Here is a 20,533-nt window from a genome sequence, read left to right on the forward strand (position 1 = left end):
CTCCTTTGACTATAACTTCAACCTCACTCACAGTACATAAAGGCACTTGCATTTAACAGTTTTACCTGCTTAACCTTTAGCATAGTTTCCTGAAGCTGTCCTTCCTTAGTACAAAAATCCATCCTGGGTTTAAATTGTAAGTTGGGTTTAACATAACCTGTCTGCACATATTTTCCCCCACAAACAATGCAACAAGTATACTTTCATATGAAAAATCACATTATCTGCTTCAGTTTTTGAAAATGCTTTAAGTTGCATCATTAATTCTTAAAACTAACATATAGCATAATGTTGCTTACAATGCAATTTTTGTTCTGTTTTCATATCTTAAGATCCTTTCACAGGTGCAAGTCATTTAAACAGAATATGTTTTACTAAGTAAATTACTACATGAAAAAAATCATAGAAAAGTTAAACATATGTTTTATTAATTAAATGAATCCAAGGAAAATGTCATAAAAAAGAGCTGTAACAACACTGAATCCATTTCCTACATTAAATTGTTCATATTTTCACTTTCCTCCATACCTGTCAACTGACCAGATTTATGCAGAATGACCAGATTTTTGCCTCATATTTTTGGTCTGTTACTCATTATATTTCTGGTTTTCTGACAAATCAGCAAAGATTAAAGTGACTAGATAATGACATACATTTTAAATTTAGACTTCATATCCTTCTGAAAATCAAAGCTAACACAAACCATGTTATTCTACCAACTTTTTAATGTTGTAAGAGCAATATTTAAATCCTGTCCATATGTTTGAGCCTTTGTCCCTCCATTAATTTAGGCTTTGTCCAGATTTCTTGCTTTAGAGGTTGAAATGTATGCTTACTCCTGTGGTTGTGTTATGTCATAGATGTTATTACTTCAAAACACTCATTTCCTTTGTGGAAAAAAAAAAAACACTACCTTCTACATTTGGGATTCTCAAATGTCCTTCTTAAAGCATGCATTACTGAAGGGCTCCCTACTGAAATGTAGGCACTCAAAATGCTGAGTGCCAACAATCTAAAAACAAGCAAAAAAAAAAAAGACTGAAATTACAGGAGAAAAGTGAATCTTGATAAATTGCTTTTCTCCTTAAAACTTCTTTTTGCTGGGGGGGGGGGGGGTGTCACACCAGCCAGCCTTATAAATACCAACTTGAAGATCACAATAACTCAGAGAAAAGGGAGTAGTCCAAGAAAAGGCATCTCAGGCTTGATATATATAATTCCTTTCTTTTAGCCATTCAGTGCTGTATTTCAGGACTGGCTCTAGTATATCCTGACACTTGAAATGGTTACCTTATTGAAGACTAGTATGTTAACTGCTTACAAAATGACATTTCAAATCGATTACTATAATATTTTGCCTCTCTCGTCTCTCTCTCTCTGTCATCATCACCATCATCATCAGCCTCCTTTTTACCCATTTTCTACATGGGGTCAGGGTATCATGTTAACTGTCACCATCTTTCTCGATTCAATGCCACACTCCTGCCTTCTTCGATACACATGCCTGACTGTCACAGATCTTCTTTCACACAGTCTGTAACCCCTCTGATTCTAGCTTTGGCCTCTTCATTCAGACTTCTTTTCTCCTCATCCACCCCTCCCTGATACTTGAAGGTATTTACTTGTTCCACTATTTTCCCATCTATCTTAATTCTGCGCTTCTTTGGATTTCCCCAATTTGCTGCCATTACCCCTGTCTTATCTGTGCTTAGTTTCATTCCATGTGCCTTCAGTTTTGCATTCCATTCACCTATCCTTTGTTGAAGTTCTTGCTCAGAGCCTGCCTGTAATGGCACATCGTCTGCATACAACATGTTTGTTGATCTGTTCCCTCCACCCTGTTTGCTAATGTAGTCCATAACCAGTATGAACAGTAGTGGGCTCAGAGTTGAACCCTGGTGTACATCCACTCCCACTGGCAACCCCTCTGTGAGGCCAAACACTGTTCATACTTAAGTCATTGGGTCGTTGTACATACCTGCACTAATTCTACTAATGTTTCTGGAACTTCAAACCACTGCAGTACTGCCCAGATCAGCCTTCTTGGGACCTTGTCACATGTTTTCTCCAAGTCTAGGAATCCCCAGTTGGACTCTTTCCTCATCTCTAGATTCTTCTCAACTATCTGTCTCACTGGAAACATTGGGTCACTTGTGCTGCATCCTGATCTGAATCTGGACTGCTCTTCTCCCATCTTTCATTCTACTACTCTGAGTATCCATTTATGAGTCACCCTCTCCAGAACTTCCATGCAATGTGATAGGAGTTTGATGCCTCTGTACTGCCCACAGTTGTGGATGTCCCCTTTGTTCTTGAACACAGGCACTAGTATGCTATTTCCCCAGTCATCTGAGATTCAACTTTCTCTCCACATAGCTATGAGTACCCTCAGGAGCCATTTCTCCCCTATCTCACCCAGGATCCTTATCATATCTGATGTGACCTCATCTTAGCCTGCTGCTTTCCCTGACTTTATTTTCTTTAGTGTTATTCTTACTTCTTCTAGGGTGGGCTGTTTCTGGGACAGTACAGCTTCTGTGGAGTTTTCTTCATTCAGAAGCTGCTGGAAATACACCTTCCATCTGCCTTTGCTGTCCTGTGGACTGGTGAACAGGTTATTGCTGGCATCCCATATGAAGGGTGTCTTGTCTCGCTCTGTTATTATTAAACATGCACTACTATCATTTTACCAGTCTGTGAAAGTTAACCAGGGTGTAAACTTTCTGTTACACATTTCACTGGTGTTATGTTGGAAAACTTCATCTTACAGGGTAACATCTTTTTAGCAGTTCATGCAACATATTAGCCATGGATCTTCAGGATAAAAACAGTTTTATAGTATGTTTTTTTAGCACAGGATGATTTGCTGTATGTAGGTTAAATACACTCTGTTCTCCTTTCACATAAGAGCCCACATATATTATCAATTTGCCTCCAAAATTGTCCAAATATCAACTGTTCTAAAATGCTAACAGATCATATCATATCATAATCTCTTTTATCCTACAGTAGTATCACTATAATAGTTTACTGGGAGTAAACATGGTTGATAGTTGTTAAGGTTATCACTTTAGCTCTTCAGCACAGTTGGAGGCTGATGTGGTCGGAACTGCAAATAATTCAGCATTCTCAGTGCTTACTATCTAACGCATACGGGTCTTTTGTCAGTAAATACAAGTGTAAATGTGGTGCTTGCTGTATAGGGCTCTACTCCACAGATTTAGACTCACAACTACAATCAGACATAACAATTACTGGATCTGTCTGCTCAGATAGGCAGGAGAGGCAAGTCACAGAAGAAAATCAGTGTTTAACCCCCAGTTTCATTGTTATACATAACAACAGCACAGCTTGAAACCCCAGCAGTAGTCAAGCCAAGAACAGTAGAGTCAGGAAGAATTATTAGCTGTTTGTACCTACCTATATTTTTCTCTCTGGTAAAAGCCTTCATTATTCAAAATATTCTTTACTTCTTTATCAGTGACTCAGCTAAGAAGACTAGGAAGTTGATGATCTTGTGGAGATGGTCCCCAAGGACATTTTAATGGGATTATTCTTGGTGGATGGAATGTTTTGAAGATATGGGCATAAAACTACTTCTTCAGGATTATAGAATGTGTGTTATTCTCTAGTTTGAAGGTGAGAAAAGTTAAAAAGTTACAATTATTTTGGTCAAAAATTGAGCATTATATGTTTCTTGAAATATCCCACAGAGTAGGCATCCATTAATGTACTCCTGTCTCTACTTTTGCTTCCAAAATTAGTACACACCCAATTTCATAGCTATCAGCAGAAGATGAATTTCTGACAGGGTTCAAACTAGATAAAGCTGAATTCCCTGAAAGAAATAAGTTAAAAAGGTGTGAAGGATCTGATCACAGACATTCATATATCAAAGCAGTACTTGACATCACTAAAAAGTATATTTTAGAGACACAGTTTTTCTTACATGACTTTTAAAAGTCATAAATATATGGATATCTTACCAATAAAAATTAATCATTACTGAACAAACAATGAATAAAAATATTCAAACCAAAAAAGTACTAAGAACATAAAGTTGGGCAAAAGGTTGATTATGCAGTGACAGTATTTATGTATGCACTTATATATGAAAATACTTGTTACAGGTTGAGCAGTTTTGTATCACAGACCAGCAAATGCAAAACAAAATGTAATACCTGTGTTAGAATGGGAAACCCAAGACTCCTGCACCCATTGCAAGGTGTTAATGCTTCCCACAGTCCTACTGGTCCACAACTTTTTTCTTCATCCTCCTCTTCTTCTTCATCCTTTGCAGGGTTAATGGGAGGAGATGGTCTCTGTTAGAGGAAAAGAAGCACAAATGTTATCAGGGTGCAATCCATCTGTATATTTCCTCAATCAGTTAACTCTCCAGAGCTATGGATAGTCTAAACTATCGTCTTTTCTAATGCAAATGTTCCACAATGTTTCACCTTCAAAGATCCCAAAAAGAATTCCCTCAAAATATACATGGAGGAACTATATACTGTTCCAAGCTTTAAGAAGAGAAACAGGAGAAATCACCCCATTCTAACATATATATAGATGCCTATGTCTACATATAGATGCCTATGTCTACACCAGAATCATAACAAAAATGGAGCAACTGGCATAAAAGAACAAAGAATTAATACACAGGACTAGGGCATTAAGCCAACAATTAAGCCAACAATCAGAAACAAAATGCTAGGGCACTACGTTAACAACCAGAAAAGAAAAAAAATGTACAAAGGAATAATAGCCAAGAGATTAATAAATAGCTCTTTCATCCATACATAAGAACTGCTTCTGATTATTTCTTATTCAGGATAAAAAAAACACTACGTATTAAATTTGTGACTAGTATTCTTTTGTAGTTTTTTTTTAGTTGTCAACTTAGCACCACAGCATTGTGTAATGGTCCTGTGCCTACAACAAGATATCAGACTGCTGTCAGTTTGATTGGCAAACTTCACTGGAGCATAGTTTTCTTTCTTTGTCCTTGTCAGTACAATTTCGGTATGGCATTAGGCATGCAGATTACAGAGGTGTGGGGCAGCAGCATTAACCCCTCTGTCACATTGCACAAGACTGTGAGCAGGGTTCCACCCAGCAGAGACTAGTACAATGAAAAAGTTTCATGTTAGCAGGCAATCAATTACTTCTACTTCCTTCCTGTCAGTCTATGATCATTTCAGATATGGGGTAACTAGTGTAGAAACTTAAAAAACAAACAATTCTACCGGTCAGAGAAAGGAGGCCACTCAGACTCAAGTTGAGGTTTAGTGCTTTCATTCTATTTAATAAATCAAGACAGAACTTCTTCAGAACATACAAAGTTAGAAAACCATCTAATTTAAAAATCATACCATGTGATCTGTTTGCCCAAACATTATTCTACCATTCACTTCCTAGTTTTCTCACAGCCAATCATGAAAAGCATATCCTAAGAATATAAACTACAAAGTCCAATTCCTTGGTTACAATTTCACCAATCAAACTCATGATAAAAATACTTCCATGATGTCAACCAGTCACAACAGTACATATACAAACAGAACCACTCTTGTATTTCTAATAAAAACTCATTTCAATTCTCAAATTTATGGTGCAGACAAAAAGCACGTAATGTTAATATTGTTGTTAAGCCCTGGATGTTTGTCTGCGTTGGATCTTTGCTCCCTTCAGAGATGAATCTGATATGTTTCTCAGCATATAAATTCTAGTATTTTATTTTTAAAATTAACTGTGGGGGATTACGATATGTGTATTAACTATTTGAGTATTCAGTTAATGTTCAACACAGTCACACAGAAAATTGAAAGTATAATTTTCAGAAAAACAACCTTTCTCACCAAATATCTTCACAAAAAGAGTCTGCATCCTCGGCACATGAAGAAGAACATTGTCAAAGGACAATTTATACATTTAAGCAGACACATAAGCAACAACAACACATATGAACAAGAATTAAATATCTTGAGAGCCTTCTTCCTGGAACAAGGATATGACAACGATTGACTAAAACATAGAAGAAGAATTATCATTGTTTAGAAAAGGAACAGCCAAACCTATCCTGAACTGTTCTGAGATTGTAACACCATTGATGAAAACACACGTACCCACAGATACATGAGAAAAAGTGATTGGTTATAGAAATGCATTTCCTTTACCAATTGCATGTGATTTGAAAATCATAAAAGAAACTGTAAAATAAAACTGGAAAATTATTTTAGGTAACCTAGAGCTGTCAAAAATCATTGGTAATAAACCTTTGCACACATACAAAATAATTTAGAATATTAAAATTTTACTAGAGAACAAAGAACATGTGAATTCCAATAGTTTTCCTTCCCACAGCATTTTCAAATGTGGAAAGTGCAAGTGTAGATTTATGATCAATTCTTCAATAACCAACATCACTACTCACAGATTTGTTGCATGGCCAAAAGGAGATTCAATTGTGAATCCAAAGGAATTGCTTACTGTGTGCAATGTGAATCATGCAAGTGTATTTACATAGGTAAAACCATTAGGAAGTTTGCAAGATGTATTTATGAACATAACCTGGCAGTCAAAAACAAAGATGATAATAATGATTTGGCTAGACATTCAAAAGTGTGTACTTCTTTTCAAAAAGTTTTCCTTTAGTGTTATTGAAGCTGTCAGAATGGATTTGTTGAAAGGGGTCTATAAGACTTGGTTAGAGTATCATACATCATACTGGCAAGTCAAACTCAATGCAGACAAATATCTAGGGATTGACAACAATATTAACATTGAGTGTTTTTTGCCTGCACTAAAAGTTCAATAATTTAAATGAGTTTTTATTAGAACTACAAGAGTTTTTTCTGTTCGTATATGTGCTGTTGTGACTGGTTGATTGAAATCAAGGAAGTATTTTTATCATGAGATTGACTGGTGGAAATGTAACCAAGAAATTGAAGTTTGTAGTTTGTATTCTTAACATATGCTTTTCAAGACTGGCTGTGAGAAAACTAGGAAGTGAATGCTAGAATACTGTTTGAACAAATACAGATCACATTTCCTTTTAATACAATTTTTAAATCAGATGACTTTCTAACTTTGTATGCTCTGAATAAGTTCTGTCTTGATTTATTACATAGAACAAAAGCTCTGAACCTCAACTTGAGTCTGAGTGGTTTGCTTCCACTGGTCAGTAGAATTGTTTGGTTTTTGATTTTTAAGTTTCTTGTTCAGAATTCTATGCTGTTTGGTTCATTAACTAGTGTAAAAAGACATAAAGTATCAATACTGTTTTCAGTCATCCATATGACCATCCATATGACATATACCAATGTATATTTGAGTCGGAAGATCTGTCAGTCAATGTGAAGTAAAAGTAACTTTAATTTTGTGAAAAGAGGACGGAAGAAGGTATTAACATAGAAGTTTTGCTCTCCTATCAGAGGGACTGCAGTGGGATGTATGTAGTTGGCCTGATCCACAGGATTATGTCAGTCAGCAGCCTAATACTTAGGCAAGGGCCTTTCCAATACAGATATCTAGGTGGGAGCTTGAGGCGCAGACAAGGGCCCATCTAGGACCAGAGCAGCCATGAGGCTTGAAGCAAGATAACCTGAAGCAAGGTCTGAAAAATAAACAATGAATGTCTGAACACTTAAAATACATGAGCCAGAGGAGAACTGTGAGTTATTTAACTTTAATGAACAATTTCAGTTCTATCATTTAAGTTTGAAAATTATTATCGAAAAGCGTACTAATACGTTATCAAGTCTGACCAGTTTCATTTTATTAAAGTCATGATTTAATTTATAAATGCAATCATTTTGTGCACTGATAAAGGCAAAGATTTGTGATATATGTGACTTACATATTGGCATCAACATCCTTTTTCACATTGTGTATCGGAGGTCGGGGGTGTCACATCAACAGTGACCAAATCACTTAAAGACAATATTCACAATGCCAGTTACTACTGCCTCCTACCTATCAGTCTAAAATCATTTGTGATTTGGGTAAGCCCAGTATCTCTCTCTCTCTCTCTCTTTCTCTGCCCCTCTATATCTATATCTGTATCTATGAAACGTATAAGATACTTAAAGGTGTCTTCTCATATAATAAGGTTCAAATGTGAAAGGAAAGGTTCATTAAGAATATTTACAATAACAACAAAAATTGTCGAAAGACACAAACAAATGAACCAAAAACCCAAGAGATAAAATAAAAAACTTCCAGACCATGTGGTGAAGGCTGTAGAATATAGACTTTAATGAAATAAAACCAAACGACTAAGCACTTTCGCTAATATCTTATAGCATCCTCAGAGTCAAATTTGGTTTAAAACATACACAACTCTTTTAAAGGTAGTAGCAACCAATCGCATAATGCCCCAAATCCTACATCATCACTGACCTCATTCCCTTTAAATTAATAATAAAAACATTAAATTAGACATAAATGGAATTAAAACTACCATAATTTTATAATACTGTATATATAAATGTTAATAAAAAAAAAAAAAAATATATATATATATATATATATATATATATATATATATATATATATATTAAAATATAAAGTTAAGTTATAGTCCTATTTAAGATATTTAATAGCGTTTGCTCTCAAAACAGGCTTAATACATAAATTCTCATTTAACCCTGGTGGATTCTGTGCATTCAGATGTAACTGCCATCTGAATTCTTTAGTTTCTACCTTAGTCTTTGAATCACCCCCTCTTTCATCGTAAGAAACCTTATCAATAACAAAAAAGATGAATTTGTTAACATTCAGACATTTCTTACTGTGAACAAATAGTGCATTACAGACATTTTCCTTCCAAATTACCCTTAAATGTTTGGCTATCCTGTCCCTAAGCATACGATTCGTTTTTCCAACATAAAATGCATCGCAAGAGGTACAGGTAGCCACATAAACCAGCACTGATGAATTACAGTTACATTTCCCTGGGCAACCAACAGTTGCTGAATAATATAAATATATATATATATATATATATATATATATATATATATATATATATATATATATATATATATATATATATATATATCAATCAGCTAATTATCTGTTTCACAAAATATAGTAGCCAGAAAATATAATATTCATAAAAATGCTACTTTTAGTATTCTTCGGTAATGTGTAAGGCAACAGAATTCCAAAAGTGTAAAACAAATCCTTAGTAAATGTTTCTAAATAAAAAGTGACCCTATATGCAAGAGTACACATCACAAACTGCACTGCACGCACAAACTTAGTACAGTGATATTTGTTTTGTTTGCATGCTTGTAAGTGGTATGTTCCAGAGCTAAATTAGGCTTTAATGTACATGCATACAGAATGCATTTAGTCGACTGGAAGGACTATATAGAGACAGATTTAAGGATTGTCTAGGCATATGACCCAGCTCAAGAGACTGAAGCATTTCCCAATAAAAAAAAAAAAAAAATCAAGGACATGTCTTCCCTGTGTTAACCTGACCACCTTAAAGATCTCTCACTCTCTCTTTTTTCCTGCCAACAATTGACAGATCTCTACCTTACCTACACAGCCTCAAAGGATATGGTCCTATCTAATTTTCTATATATCCACACCCACTCAAGAGACCTAAGCTACCATCAAAACATAAATAGAACCTGTTGGGAGGATAGATCTCTTTTGCAGAGAATACCTTTTTTATGGACAAGACTCCCTATTTAGGTAAAGCACTGTAGCTTTGTGACCCTTTTTAAGCATAACCTGGAATATTGGATACTCAGTTGCAAGTATCCCCCCAGTATAACCCAGCTGGTCCTTCATAAAAGGGGCACAGTCTAAGTCAGTGTCAGGTATGAAATTGGTTGGATCCTAGACTAGGCTGAAATGGTCCACTGGATCAACAGCCTTGTAATGAGTGATGAACCTATGACAATCATCATCTTCTTTCGGCTGTTCCCATTAGGGGTCGCCACAGCGGATCATCTGTTTCCATTTCTTCCAGTCCTCTGCATCTTGCTCTGTCACATCAACCACCTGCATGTCCTCTCTCACCACATCCATAAACATTATCTTAGGCCTTCCTCTTTTCCTGTTACCTGGTAGCTTCATCCTTAGCATCTTTTTCCCAATATCCTCAGCATCCCTCCTCAGCACATGTCCAAACCAACATAATTGTGCCTCTCTGACTTTGTCTCCAAACCTTCCAACCTGGGCTGACCCTCTAATATACTTATTCTTAATCCTATCTACCCTCGTCACACCCAGTGCAAATCTTAACATCTTTAACTCTGCCACATCCAGCTCAAACTCCTGGCTTTTTGTCAATGCCACTGTCTCCAACCCATATAACATTGCTGGTTTCACTACCCTCTTGTAGACCTTCCCTTTCACTCTTACTGGTACTCGTCTATCACAAATCACTCCTGACACTCTTCTCCAGCCACCCCATCCTGCCTGTACTCTCTTCTTCACCTCTCTTCCACACTCACCGTTACTCTGAACTATTGATCCCAATTATTTAAACTCATCCACCTTCACCAACTCTACTCCTTGCATCCTCATCATTCCTCTATCCTCCCTCTCATTCACACACATATATTCTGTCTTAGTCTTGCTGACCTTCATTCCTCTTCTCTCTAGAGCATATCTCCATCTCTCCAGGGTCTCCTCCACCTGTTCCCTACTCTCACTATAGATTACAATGTCATTTGCAAACATCACAGTCTACGGGGACTCTTGTCTGATCTCGTCTGTCAACCTGTCCATCACCACTGCAAACAAGAAAGGGCTCAGAGCTGATCCTTGATGTAATCCCAACTCTACCTTAAACGCATCTGTCACTCCCACCGCAGACCTCACCACTATCACACTACCCTCGTACATATCCTGTACCACTCTTACATACATATCTGACACTCCCGACTTCCTCATACAATACCACAACTCCTGTCTGGGCACCCTGTCATATGCTTTCTCTAAGTCTACAAAAACACAATGCAACTCCTTCTGACCTTCTCTGAATTTCTCCATCAACACTCTCAGAGCAAACATTGCATCTGTAGTGCTCTTTCCTGGCATGAAACCATACTGCTGATCACTAATCATCACGTCCCTTCTTAACCTAGCTTCCACTACTCTTTCCCATAACTTCATGCTGTGACTGATCAGTTTAATCCCTCTGTAGTTACTACAGCTCTGCACATCACCCTTATTCTTAAAAATTTGTACCAAAACACTTTTTCCTCCATTCCTCAGGCATCCTCTCACTTTCCAAGATTTCATTAAATAATCTAGTTAAAAACTCCACTGTCATTTCACCTAAACACCTCCATGCTTCCACAAGTTTGCCATTCTTGAAAAAAATAGATCCTAACACAAGAGGGGGTCAGTGGGAGAATAGAATCAAAGAGAATAGAATAGAATAGAATAGAATAGAATAGAATAGAATAGAATAGAATAGAATATCGAGAACTAGTTTGACAAATTACATAGTATATTGTTTGGTTTTGCTTTAATATTGCTTAATAAAGCAAAAGTAAGTGGGGAGCTTCGCCCCCACCTCCCCTAACTATATATTCTAATTCCAGGGTTGCACTACAGTGGGGAAGGGGACATATTCCATTTACTTGCCTTACAGTGCTCTGGAGACTGCCAATAATACTTGTCAATCAAATGAAGTGTCAGTCAAATGAAGTGTCAGTCAAATAAAATTTCAGTCATTTGGTCTCAGTCAAATGGGTGTCAGTCAATTGGAAGCTAGGGCAAATGAAGAAGACCCATATATATATATATATATATATATATATATATATATATATATATATATATATATGTATATTCACAGGTGCAAACACATATCTCTATGTATATGCGCCTATATCAGAAGCTCAAAATTTATATTGTTGAGGTGATATGATCAAGTTTCCAAAAACTCAAACATCAAAAAACAAGAAAAATCTTTTTTCTGTGTTTTTACATGGGGGCAAGCCCCCCTGCACCCTCCACACCCCCTGTGTATTCTATATACCAACTCTGAGATCGTGCTGCAGTGGGGAAAAAGTGTAAATTCCCCATTCTGCACTGTACCACGATCTCCATTCAAAATATTTGAGTTTTCAGAAACTCTAAAATGCACCCCCACACCCCCTGCATATCAACTCCAAGACTGCACTGCAGTGGGGAAAATAGTAAATTCCCTGATCCGTGCATTACTACATCTCCATTCAAGAGCTTTGAGTTTTAAGAAACTCGATCATATAATTTCAACAATATGAATTTCGAGTTTGAGAAAACTTGAGCTTCTGATAGGGATATACATATGTATATTTAGATATAGATATATATTTGGTCGGACTCGAAATGCAGGTTTGTCAACCTCTGTTTTATTGACTGCATTAGGTAAATATATGCAGATGGTCAATATTTGGCAGGTGTGTAAAATCGAGAATCCCCACATAGTGGAATATTCCCTTTCCCTGGGGTTTGTGTGATCTTAGAGTTAGTATATATAATTAGCAGGGCATGTGAGGGGTGCAACAGTGTTTTAAATCTGCATGTGCTGAGATTCTTTTTCGGCGGATGGGTGGCACTGTGTCAATGTTCGATTTGTTGATCTTTTGTTGTTGACATTTTGGAAGTCAACATATGGGTTATTTGAGTAAAGTAAGTATATATATATATATATATATATATATATATATATATATATATATATATATATCTATAGGTCCACTTTTAAATGTCAAAATTCTGAAATCTCAACTTTTAAAAAAATGTACCCAAAACATCGAAATTTCAGAATCTTGACATTTAAAAGTGGGTTAAAAAAAAAAGAGAGAGACTTGAAATAAAGTGTTTGCCCCTGCACCCCCAACACCCCCCTACGTAAATATACCAACTCCGAGATCGCGATACAGTGAAGAGAACAGTATTGCTCCTGTTGTACTTACCGTTCTCTTCACTGTAGTGCAATCTCAGAGTTGATATATTTAAGTAGGGGGAGTGTGGGGGTGCAGCCCCCCTGCAGTTTGTTTTACTTTAGTTATTTATTTTTACCCACTTTTAAATGTCGAGATTCTGAAATCTCGATGTTTTGGGTAAGTTTTTTTAAAAGTCAAGATTTAGGAATTTCGACATTTAAAAGTGGACCCATATATATATATATATATATATATATATATATATATATATGTGTGTGTGTGTGTGTGTGTGTGTGTGTGTGTGTATTCTTTACCTGTATCCTATACACATGGCTCTATCTCAGAATAATATGATCATATGAATAAAGTAAATTAATAAATGTACTTATACATGGATAAAGCTGAGGAGGTTCATTTTTTTGTGTTTGTTTAAAGTTATGGAGCATGAACTTCCAAAGATATAGGTGAAGGAGCTGTAGACACAATTTGTTATTGCTCTGTGAAGCCCACTGGATTTTTAAATTAAAAAGTGTGAAACATTGGAGATGAATTTTGGCCATAATATGGTGCTGCATAGTGCTCTAGCATGAATACATGCAGCTGCTTGGAGAGCTGTCTCAGCAGTCATGCTGAATATTAATGAGGCAGTCAAGGGGAGGGGGATATACTACTTGGCCATGTGCTTCATAACCTGGAATCATCTCCAAGAAGGCATCTACATGCCAAGTGATTTCTTGAATCACTCAGTCATGTGGATCAGCATGGCCAACCCACACCCCCAACTATATATTCTAACTCCAGGGTTGCACTACAGTGGGGAAGGGGACATATTCCATTTACTTGCCTTACAGTGCTATGGAGACTGCCTATAATACTTGTCAGCCAAATGAAGTGTCAGTCAAATGAAATTTCAGCCAAATGGGGTCAGTCATCTGGAAGTTAGGGCAAATGAAGTAGACCCATATATATATATATATATATATATATATATATATATATATATATATATATATATATATATATGTACACACACACACACACACACACACACACACACACACACACACACACACACACACACACACACTGCTTAAAGCAGGTAAAAAATAATATTACAATATTTTGAAAATGTCCTTAGCAAGGAATAATGTGAGAAGTACAGCTAAAAAGGAGTTATAGTACAGGTTTCCTGCCCAAAATAAAGATACACTGTAGGTTCCTTCAACACTTCAGTAATATTCCACAGCATAAGCACTCACGCTAAAAGCATAGTTAAAAGTGATGTGAACAGTCCTATTCTCATATTTATGCAGATATGATGGTTTCTTGTATAATACTTCAAAGTAAATACTTTTATGCAAAAAGCACAATTTCTCTTTTACTGTTTTTCCATAAGTGATATCTTCCAAAATGTCTAGATTTTATGAGAGAACATTTTCAGAAAAACAGCATTGTCACAAAAAGACATGTCCAAGAAAAAAGACATAGAGGAGAGAGAGAGATTCACTGCAAGGAGTATTATGCTAAGTGTGTGGGCTTTGTGTACTGTCAACTTACTGATCATCTGAAGACAAAGACCTTATTTTGTTGTGTTTTTAAAGAATTAGAATGACAGCATATACCATTTTTGTCATTATTATTATTATTATTATTATTATTATTATAGTATTATTAAAAAAATACTTTTTGCATGATCTGAAAGTCTGCCAATTTTACCAATTAACTGTTATGTGTAATTTCTAATCATTTCAACAGTTCCATCATAATTTTAGTGCATTGATACATACACAAGATTAACACACAGTATGTATTATTGATAAAGCAAACAACATAAAATAAAGCAAAGCAACAGTTGTAGAATTAGTAAATTTAATAACTAATACAAGTAATAATGCAGTATTCTTTCTTTACTCAACAAACTTCATAAAATCTCAATAATTTAATAACATTTTCTAGAAAAATAGAAAACAGTATTTTTTGATGACAAGGCAAACAATTGATCTGTCACTAAAAGTGGTTATCTTAAATGGTTTTCATTGATTAGGCTAATTCTGAATCTTATTCTGTTCATATTTAGCAGGACAGTGTTTGAATCATCAAGCACAATTCAGGTGAAATGTTTTCATATTTCAAAGACTTTTATCCATGTTCATGGCAGTGTATTTTGAAAACACTGACATTTGAAATAAACTGTTCTTTTTCACATCCCCATGGTTTCATAATGCCAAACTTTTATCTGAGATACAGTGGGGATTTAAATCAATATACAGTTGACTGTGAATCTCAGAAAGTCCACATTGCCCTATAAACTGGTCAAATGTGATTCATAAAGGATGTTACAACTGGATGAAAAGCTATATAATCATTCTGTGATGTATGTGTAATTATGGCTCTCCAACCAAAGCAACTAGAATTGCTTTCATTCCTTAAATAAGACTTTCTCTGCATATCAAGAGTTTATGAGAAAAATAATGGGTAGTGATTGCTTTCTGAAGGATAAATAGCAATGCAAATGACTCAGCAATCAAAAATAGCAGTAGCTGTAACATAATACATGCAGTGCAATCTAAAGAAGAATCCAATCTCCACACAGTAAGCTTTACTACTGATTGTCTTTTTTGTTTATGTAGGCTTTCCATGCCAGTTAGAAAGAACTGGTATACTGGATGCCAGCATAAACATGGTCACAGTATGAGACTGCAATGAACAACAACACAACTAATGTCAAAGCATGTTTTTATCTGTAGTAGCTCAGGTTGTTTGGTTCACTATATATTTTTTTAATAAACATCTTACTTTAGCTGTCATTAAGGACAATGAATAAATAAAGCTTTATAAATGGTGGTCTTTTGCCATTGATATTTGTTCCTGTTGCTTTGACTGACTGACCCTTTGACCTGTAACATTGCCGTCCATACTTTTCTTAAAATAAGTGTTGTAACATAAAAGCAGAATATGCCAATTTGCTGGATGAATACATGCATTAGTTTATAAGTTCGGGACTGTAACAAGAAATCTTTTGCTTGTAACATAATGTTATTACATTAACCTATAAATATCTTCCTAATTCTACAGTCCCATCATAACAAATAGTGTTCATTTAGATAAATAATTTGAATGACTTGAAGAAAAGGTTACATGTGCAGGGCAGTTACATGTAATTCTGCAACAGAATGGTTGGTAGTTGTATAGCTATTATGACAGATGATGGTTGTAGTGGCATCCAAGGATGCATGCTAAACAACAGTAGCAACAATTCAAGTCATCTATTTTAAGACAAAAGTAAATATTCTGTACTCTGCTAAGTAAAATATGCAGGCTAAAGGTACCCAACAAGATGGCATCAGTGTAGTTGTCAAGCATCAGTCTGGAGGCACCCTAGGTTAAAAACATGAATAATCTGTGTGACAGAGTCAAGTTGAGATTTAACACCAGCAGTACAAATATTTTGGTTTGGCCAATGTTCATAGTGTCATGGACTGGGGATCCTAACCTGTTGCTGACATTTTTTCCATATAACAATTCATAGGTTTATATGTAGGTACTAGGCTATCATCCCTGGGGCCTATATAAGCCTAGCCAAAAAAGTTCCCTGGCTTTCGCCACCCAAGAAAGTTAATTTCCTTCGCCCCTGTCTAGCAGAGCCTCAGAAGTGATACCCAAAGTGAATTTTCTATTTCCCATCCAATTGAGATTTTTCTTAAAGAATGTTAATGAGGAGCTTTGCTTGACATGAATGGGTAGTCTGTTTCAGAGCATGGGAAGTCTCTGGGACAGGAATCTATCCCTCCAGCATGTTCTCTTTATTGTGGTGGCAAGGTTTAGGTCCCTGGAGAATGTGGCACGGAGGGATTGGGGTTTCTTTAATTGTAGCATGTCCAACAGATCTGGGTTTGACATGACTTTGTATGTTAGGCAGAGATCGCCTGTGAGTAGGCGATAAGAGATGGAGTAGAGCTGGAGTTATTTGAGATGGCCTGCTTATGGCATCTGTTTGAGGCCAGTAATCCTCTTAGTGAGGTATTTCTGTGGCCTTTCTAGTTGTTGTAGATGTCTTGTGAGGTACATGCCAAACTGGGCATTGTAGTCTATAGTGGGTCTGATGAGAGGTGAGTAAAGAGGAACAATGACCTCTTTTTTTGTGGAGTTCACGAACTTTGCGATGAGGCTTGCCACGTCAAAGAATTTCCTGACTACTGTGGTGATGTGATTATCAAAGGAGAGCCTACTGTCCACCTGTGTCCCAAGGTCTCTTATCACACTTTCGGTGTTTAGTATGCTACCGCCTATGAGGGGTTGTTCATGGGTACAGTGTTTTTCCCAAAGGGGATGACAATGCACTTCTTGGCATTGAGCTTGAGGCCATGACTTTGACACCAAGCATCAGTCTCAGTGAGGCCCCTTTGTAGAATGTCCACATCATTAGGCAATTCTATTATGGCACGTAGTTTGCAGTCATCTGCGAACTTCATTAGCCAAAGACCTGCTGTATTAGCCTGGACTTCTGAGAAGTAGATGCCAAACAGGAGAGGACCCAGGACTGAGCCCTGTGGTACTCCACTTGTCACTGGTCTGAATTTGGATTTGGAGTCGGCTACTTTCACTATGTGGGTTCTGTCAGTGAGCCAGTTGGCCACCGATCTTGTGACATAGGGATTTATGCCCAGTCTAGTGAGTTTATCTATAATTCCAGAGTGGGGGATGGTTTTGAAAGACTTGGCAAGGTCAAGATAGGCTGTGTGCACCACCTTACCCTCATCCATGGCTCTGGTGACTGCTTCAAAGAAGCCAATCAGGTTTAGGAGACATGACCTACCTTTTACAAACCCAAACTGAGTGGGGTTCAGAGTTTGGAGGATACCTATGTGCTTGTTTATAAGCTCCAAGATGATACGTTCCATGGCCTTGCAGACCAGACCCGTCAGGCTAATGGGGCAGTAGTTCCCGGAGTCCATGCTGGTGCCCCCTTTGTGGAGTTGATAACCATCACTGTGCATCATTCAGAAAGCACAAAGCCTGAAATGAGGCTATGATTGAACATGGTACATACGTGGGGTGCCAGTTCGTTCTGTAGCTCATGCAGAACACAGCCTGGAATGTTGTCAGATCCCATGGATGCTGTGTTCCTGGCTCTGGAGAGTGCGGTCTTTACTTGTGCAGCCATGATTACAGAGGCTTTGAATTCTTCTGGTATACTGATGGGCCCTTTGGGGGGTGGGGGGTGGTGAAGTCTGCACTGAACCTATCTGCCCGGATGTTAGCAACATCAGTTGGTTCTGTATATCTAGTGCCATTGTGCTGTAGCTCAGAGCAGATCTGAGTGTCGCCATTGAGATTCATTTTCATTTTTGGCATGCTATATTACTTCAGGCTGAAATCTTCATTTAATTGTTGAATTTTTGTTCTAAAAATGACAACTGACTGAAATGCAAATATAATTTGTCAATCTATTAAGACTGTCATTCCTACTATAAAGCAATAAGAAGCAGAAGTACAGGATAAAGTCCACAAAGAAAAGGAGGAAAGTACCTGATGCCAGACTCATCTAGTAAGAGTAAATTCATGGCCAATTACAATACCATATAGAAACCAAATCCAAGAACATCTGAATCATAGATGTTGAAATCCAGCTCAGCTATGAACAATCTAGGAAATAGCAGGTTGGTGCTGGTACTGAGGCAGTGAGGAATTTGAACATCTACTGTTACAAATAAGTAGGATTTACACAGCTATAGGTTCATAGGTGGGTACTAGGCTATTGGTCCGAAGGCATTTATAAGCCTAGCCAGAATGTGTTGGCTTTCACCTCCCCCTTAGATTAGTTCCCTGTGCCTCTGTCCAGCAGAGCCACTGAAGTGATCCCCGAGGTAAACTTTCTGTTTCCCATCCACTCGTCAAGGTTTCTTTTAAAGAGCGTTAGTGAGGAGCTCTGCCTAATGTAGATTGGGATCTTGTTCCAAAGCATGGGAAGTCTCTGGGACAGGAATCTGTCCCTCCAGCATGTCCTATTTATGGTTGTGGTGAGGTTTATATTCCCTAGAGCATGTGGCTCGAGGGGATAAGGTTTTCTTTAGGTGGAGCATGTCCATCAATTCTGGGTTGGACAAAGCCTTGTATGTCAGGCAGAGATCACCTCTGAGTAGGTGGTATGCAACCGAGTACAACTGGAGTTTCTTCAGTCGAGCTGCATAGGGCATCTGTTTGAGACCATTGATCCTCTTGGTGAGGTACTTCTGTTTTCTTTCCAGCTGTTGCAGGTGTCTTGTAAGGTACATTCCAAATGGGGCATTGTACCCTAAGATGGGTCTGATGAGTGATGAGTAGAGGGGCACAGTGACCTCTTTTGATCTGGATGTGAACCCTTTTGTGATTAGGTGGGCCACATAGAAGGATTTTCTAACCACTTTGGCAATATGATTATCAAAGGTGAGATTACTATTTACTTGGGCCCCCAGATCCCTTATTACATCTTCTGTATTTAGGGGACTACCACCTATGTGGTAGTTTGTGGGTACTTTGTTTTTTTCCAAAGGGGATGAATATGCACTTTTTGGCATTTAGCTTGAGGCCATGATTTTGACAGCAGGTATCTGTCTCAATGAGACCCTTCTGGAGGATGTCTGTGTCAGCTGGAGAGTCAATTATAGCCCCTAGTTTGCAGTCGTCTGCGAACGTGGTAAGCCATAGTCCTCCTGTGCTTGCCTGTACCCCTGAGAAGTATATGCCAAACAGGAGGGGTCCTAGGACTGAGCCCTGGGGAATACCACTTGTAACTGGTTTAGAGCCGGACCTAGCTCCTGCAACTCTCACCATGTGGGTTCTGTCCATGAGCCAGTTGGCAACCCATCTTGTGACATAGGGGTTTATGTTCAGGCTGGTGAGCTTGTCTATAATACCAGAATGGGGAATGGTGTCGAAGGCCTTAGCAAGGTCTAGGTAGGCTGTGTGTACCACCTTTCCCTCATCTATAGCCTTGGTAACTGTCTCAAAGAATTCCACCAAGATTAGGAGGCATGATCTGCCCATAACAAAGCCAAACTGGGTAGGGTCTAGTGTTTGGAGGTTCCCAGTGTCTCTGTTAATGAGTTCCATGATGATGCGCTCCATAGCCTTGCAAACCAAGCTAGTCAGGCTTATAGGGTGATAGTTCCCAGGGTCTGTTGTGGCTCCCCCTTTGTGGAGCCGAATAACCATTGCTATGTGCCACTCTATGAGTATGTAGCCTGTGGAGAGGCTGAGTTTGAACAGTGTGCTTAGGTGAGGGGTTAGTTCATCTTTGAGCTCATGTAGGACGCAGCCTGGGACACCATCCAGTCCCATTGATGCTGTGTTTTTGGCTTTGGAGAGGGCTGTTTTAACCTGAGTGTCTGTGATTTCAGGGACTCCACATTCTTCTGGTATGGTTATGGGCCCTTTTGGGGGTGAGAGGGAGGTGAAGTTTGCTCTGAACCTGTCTAAGAGGATGTTGGTGATATCGGTCGGTTCAGTGTATTTTGTGTCATTCTCCTCTAACTCCGAGCAGATCTGAGCATTGCCACTTAGATTCTTGACATAGCTAAAGAATGCCTTGTGGTTACCTTTGGCATCATTGTTAATTTTTCTTTCAAAGCTCACCTTGGATGATTTTA

General features: G+C 37.7%; 1 protein-coding gene across 5 annotated transcripts in view; it reads right to left on the reverse strand.

Annotated features, from left to right (window-relative positions):
• ANKS1B (ankyrin repeat and sterile alpha motif domain containing 1B) overlaps positions 1-20,533 on the reverse strand; it is a 6,771,497-nt gene that overhangs the window by 5,618,000 nt on the left and 1,132,964 nt on the right. For all 5 annotated transcript variants that reach the window (XM_044087908.1, XM_044087910.1, XM_044087909.1 and 2 more), the window contains exon 6: positions 4,182-4,322. In XM_044087908.1, the coding sequence (XP_043943843.1) occupies positions 4,182-4,322 (141 nt within the window). The remainder of the gene's footprint in view (positions 1-4,181; positions 4,323-20,533) is intronic.

Source organism: Protopterus annectens, chromosome 11.part0 (assembly GCF_019279795.1).
Source record: "Protopterus annectens isolate FY-2018-M chromosome 11.part0, PAN1.0, whole genome shotgun sequence".
Lineage (NCBI taxonomy): Eukaryota > Metazoa > Chordata > Ceratodontiformes > Protopteridae > Protopterus > Protopterus annectens.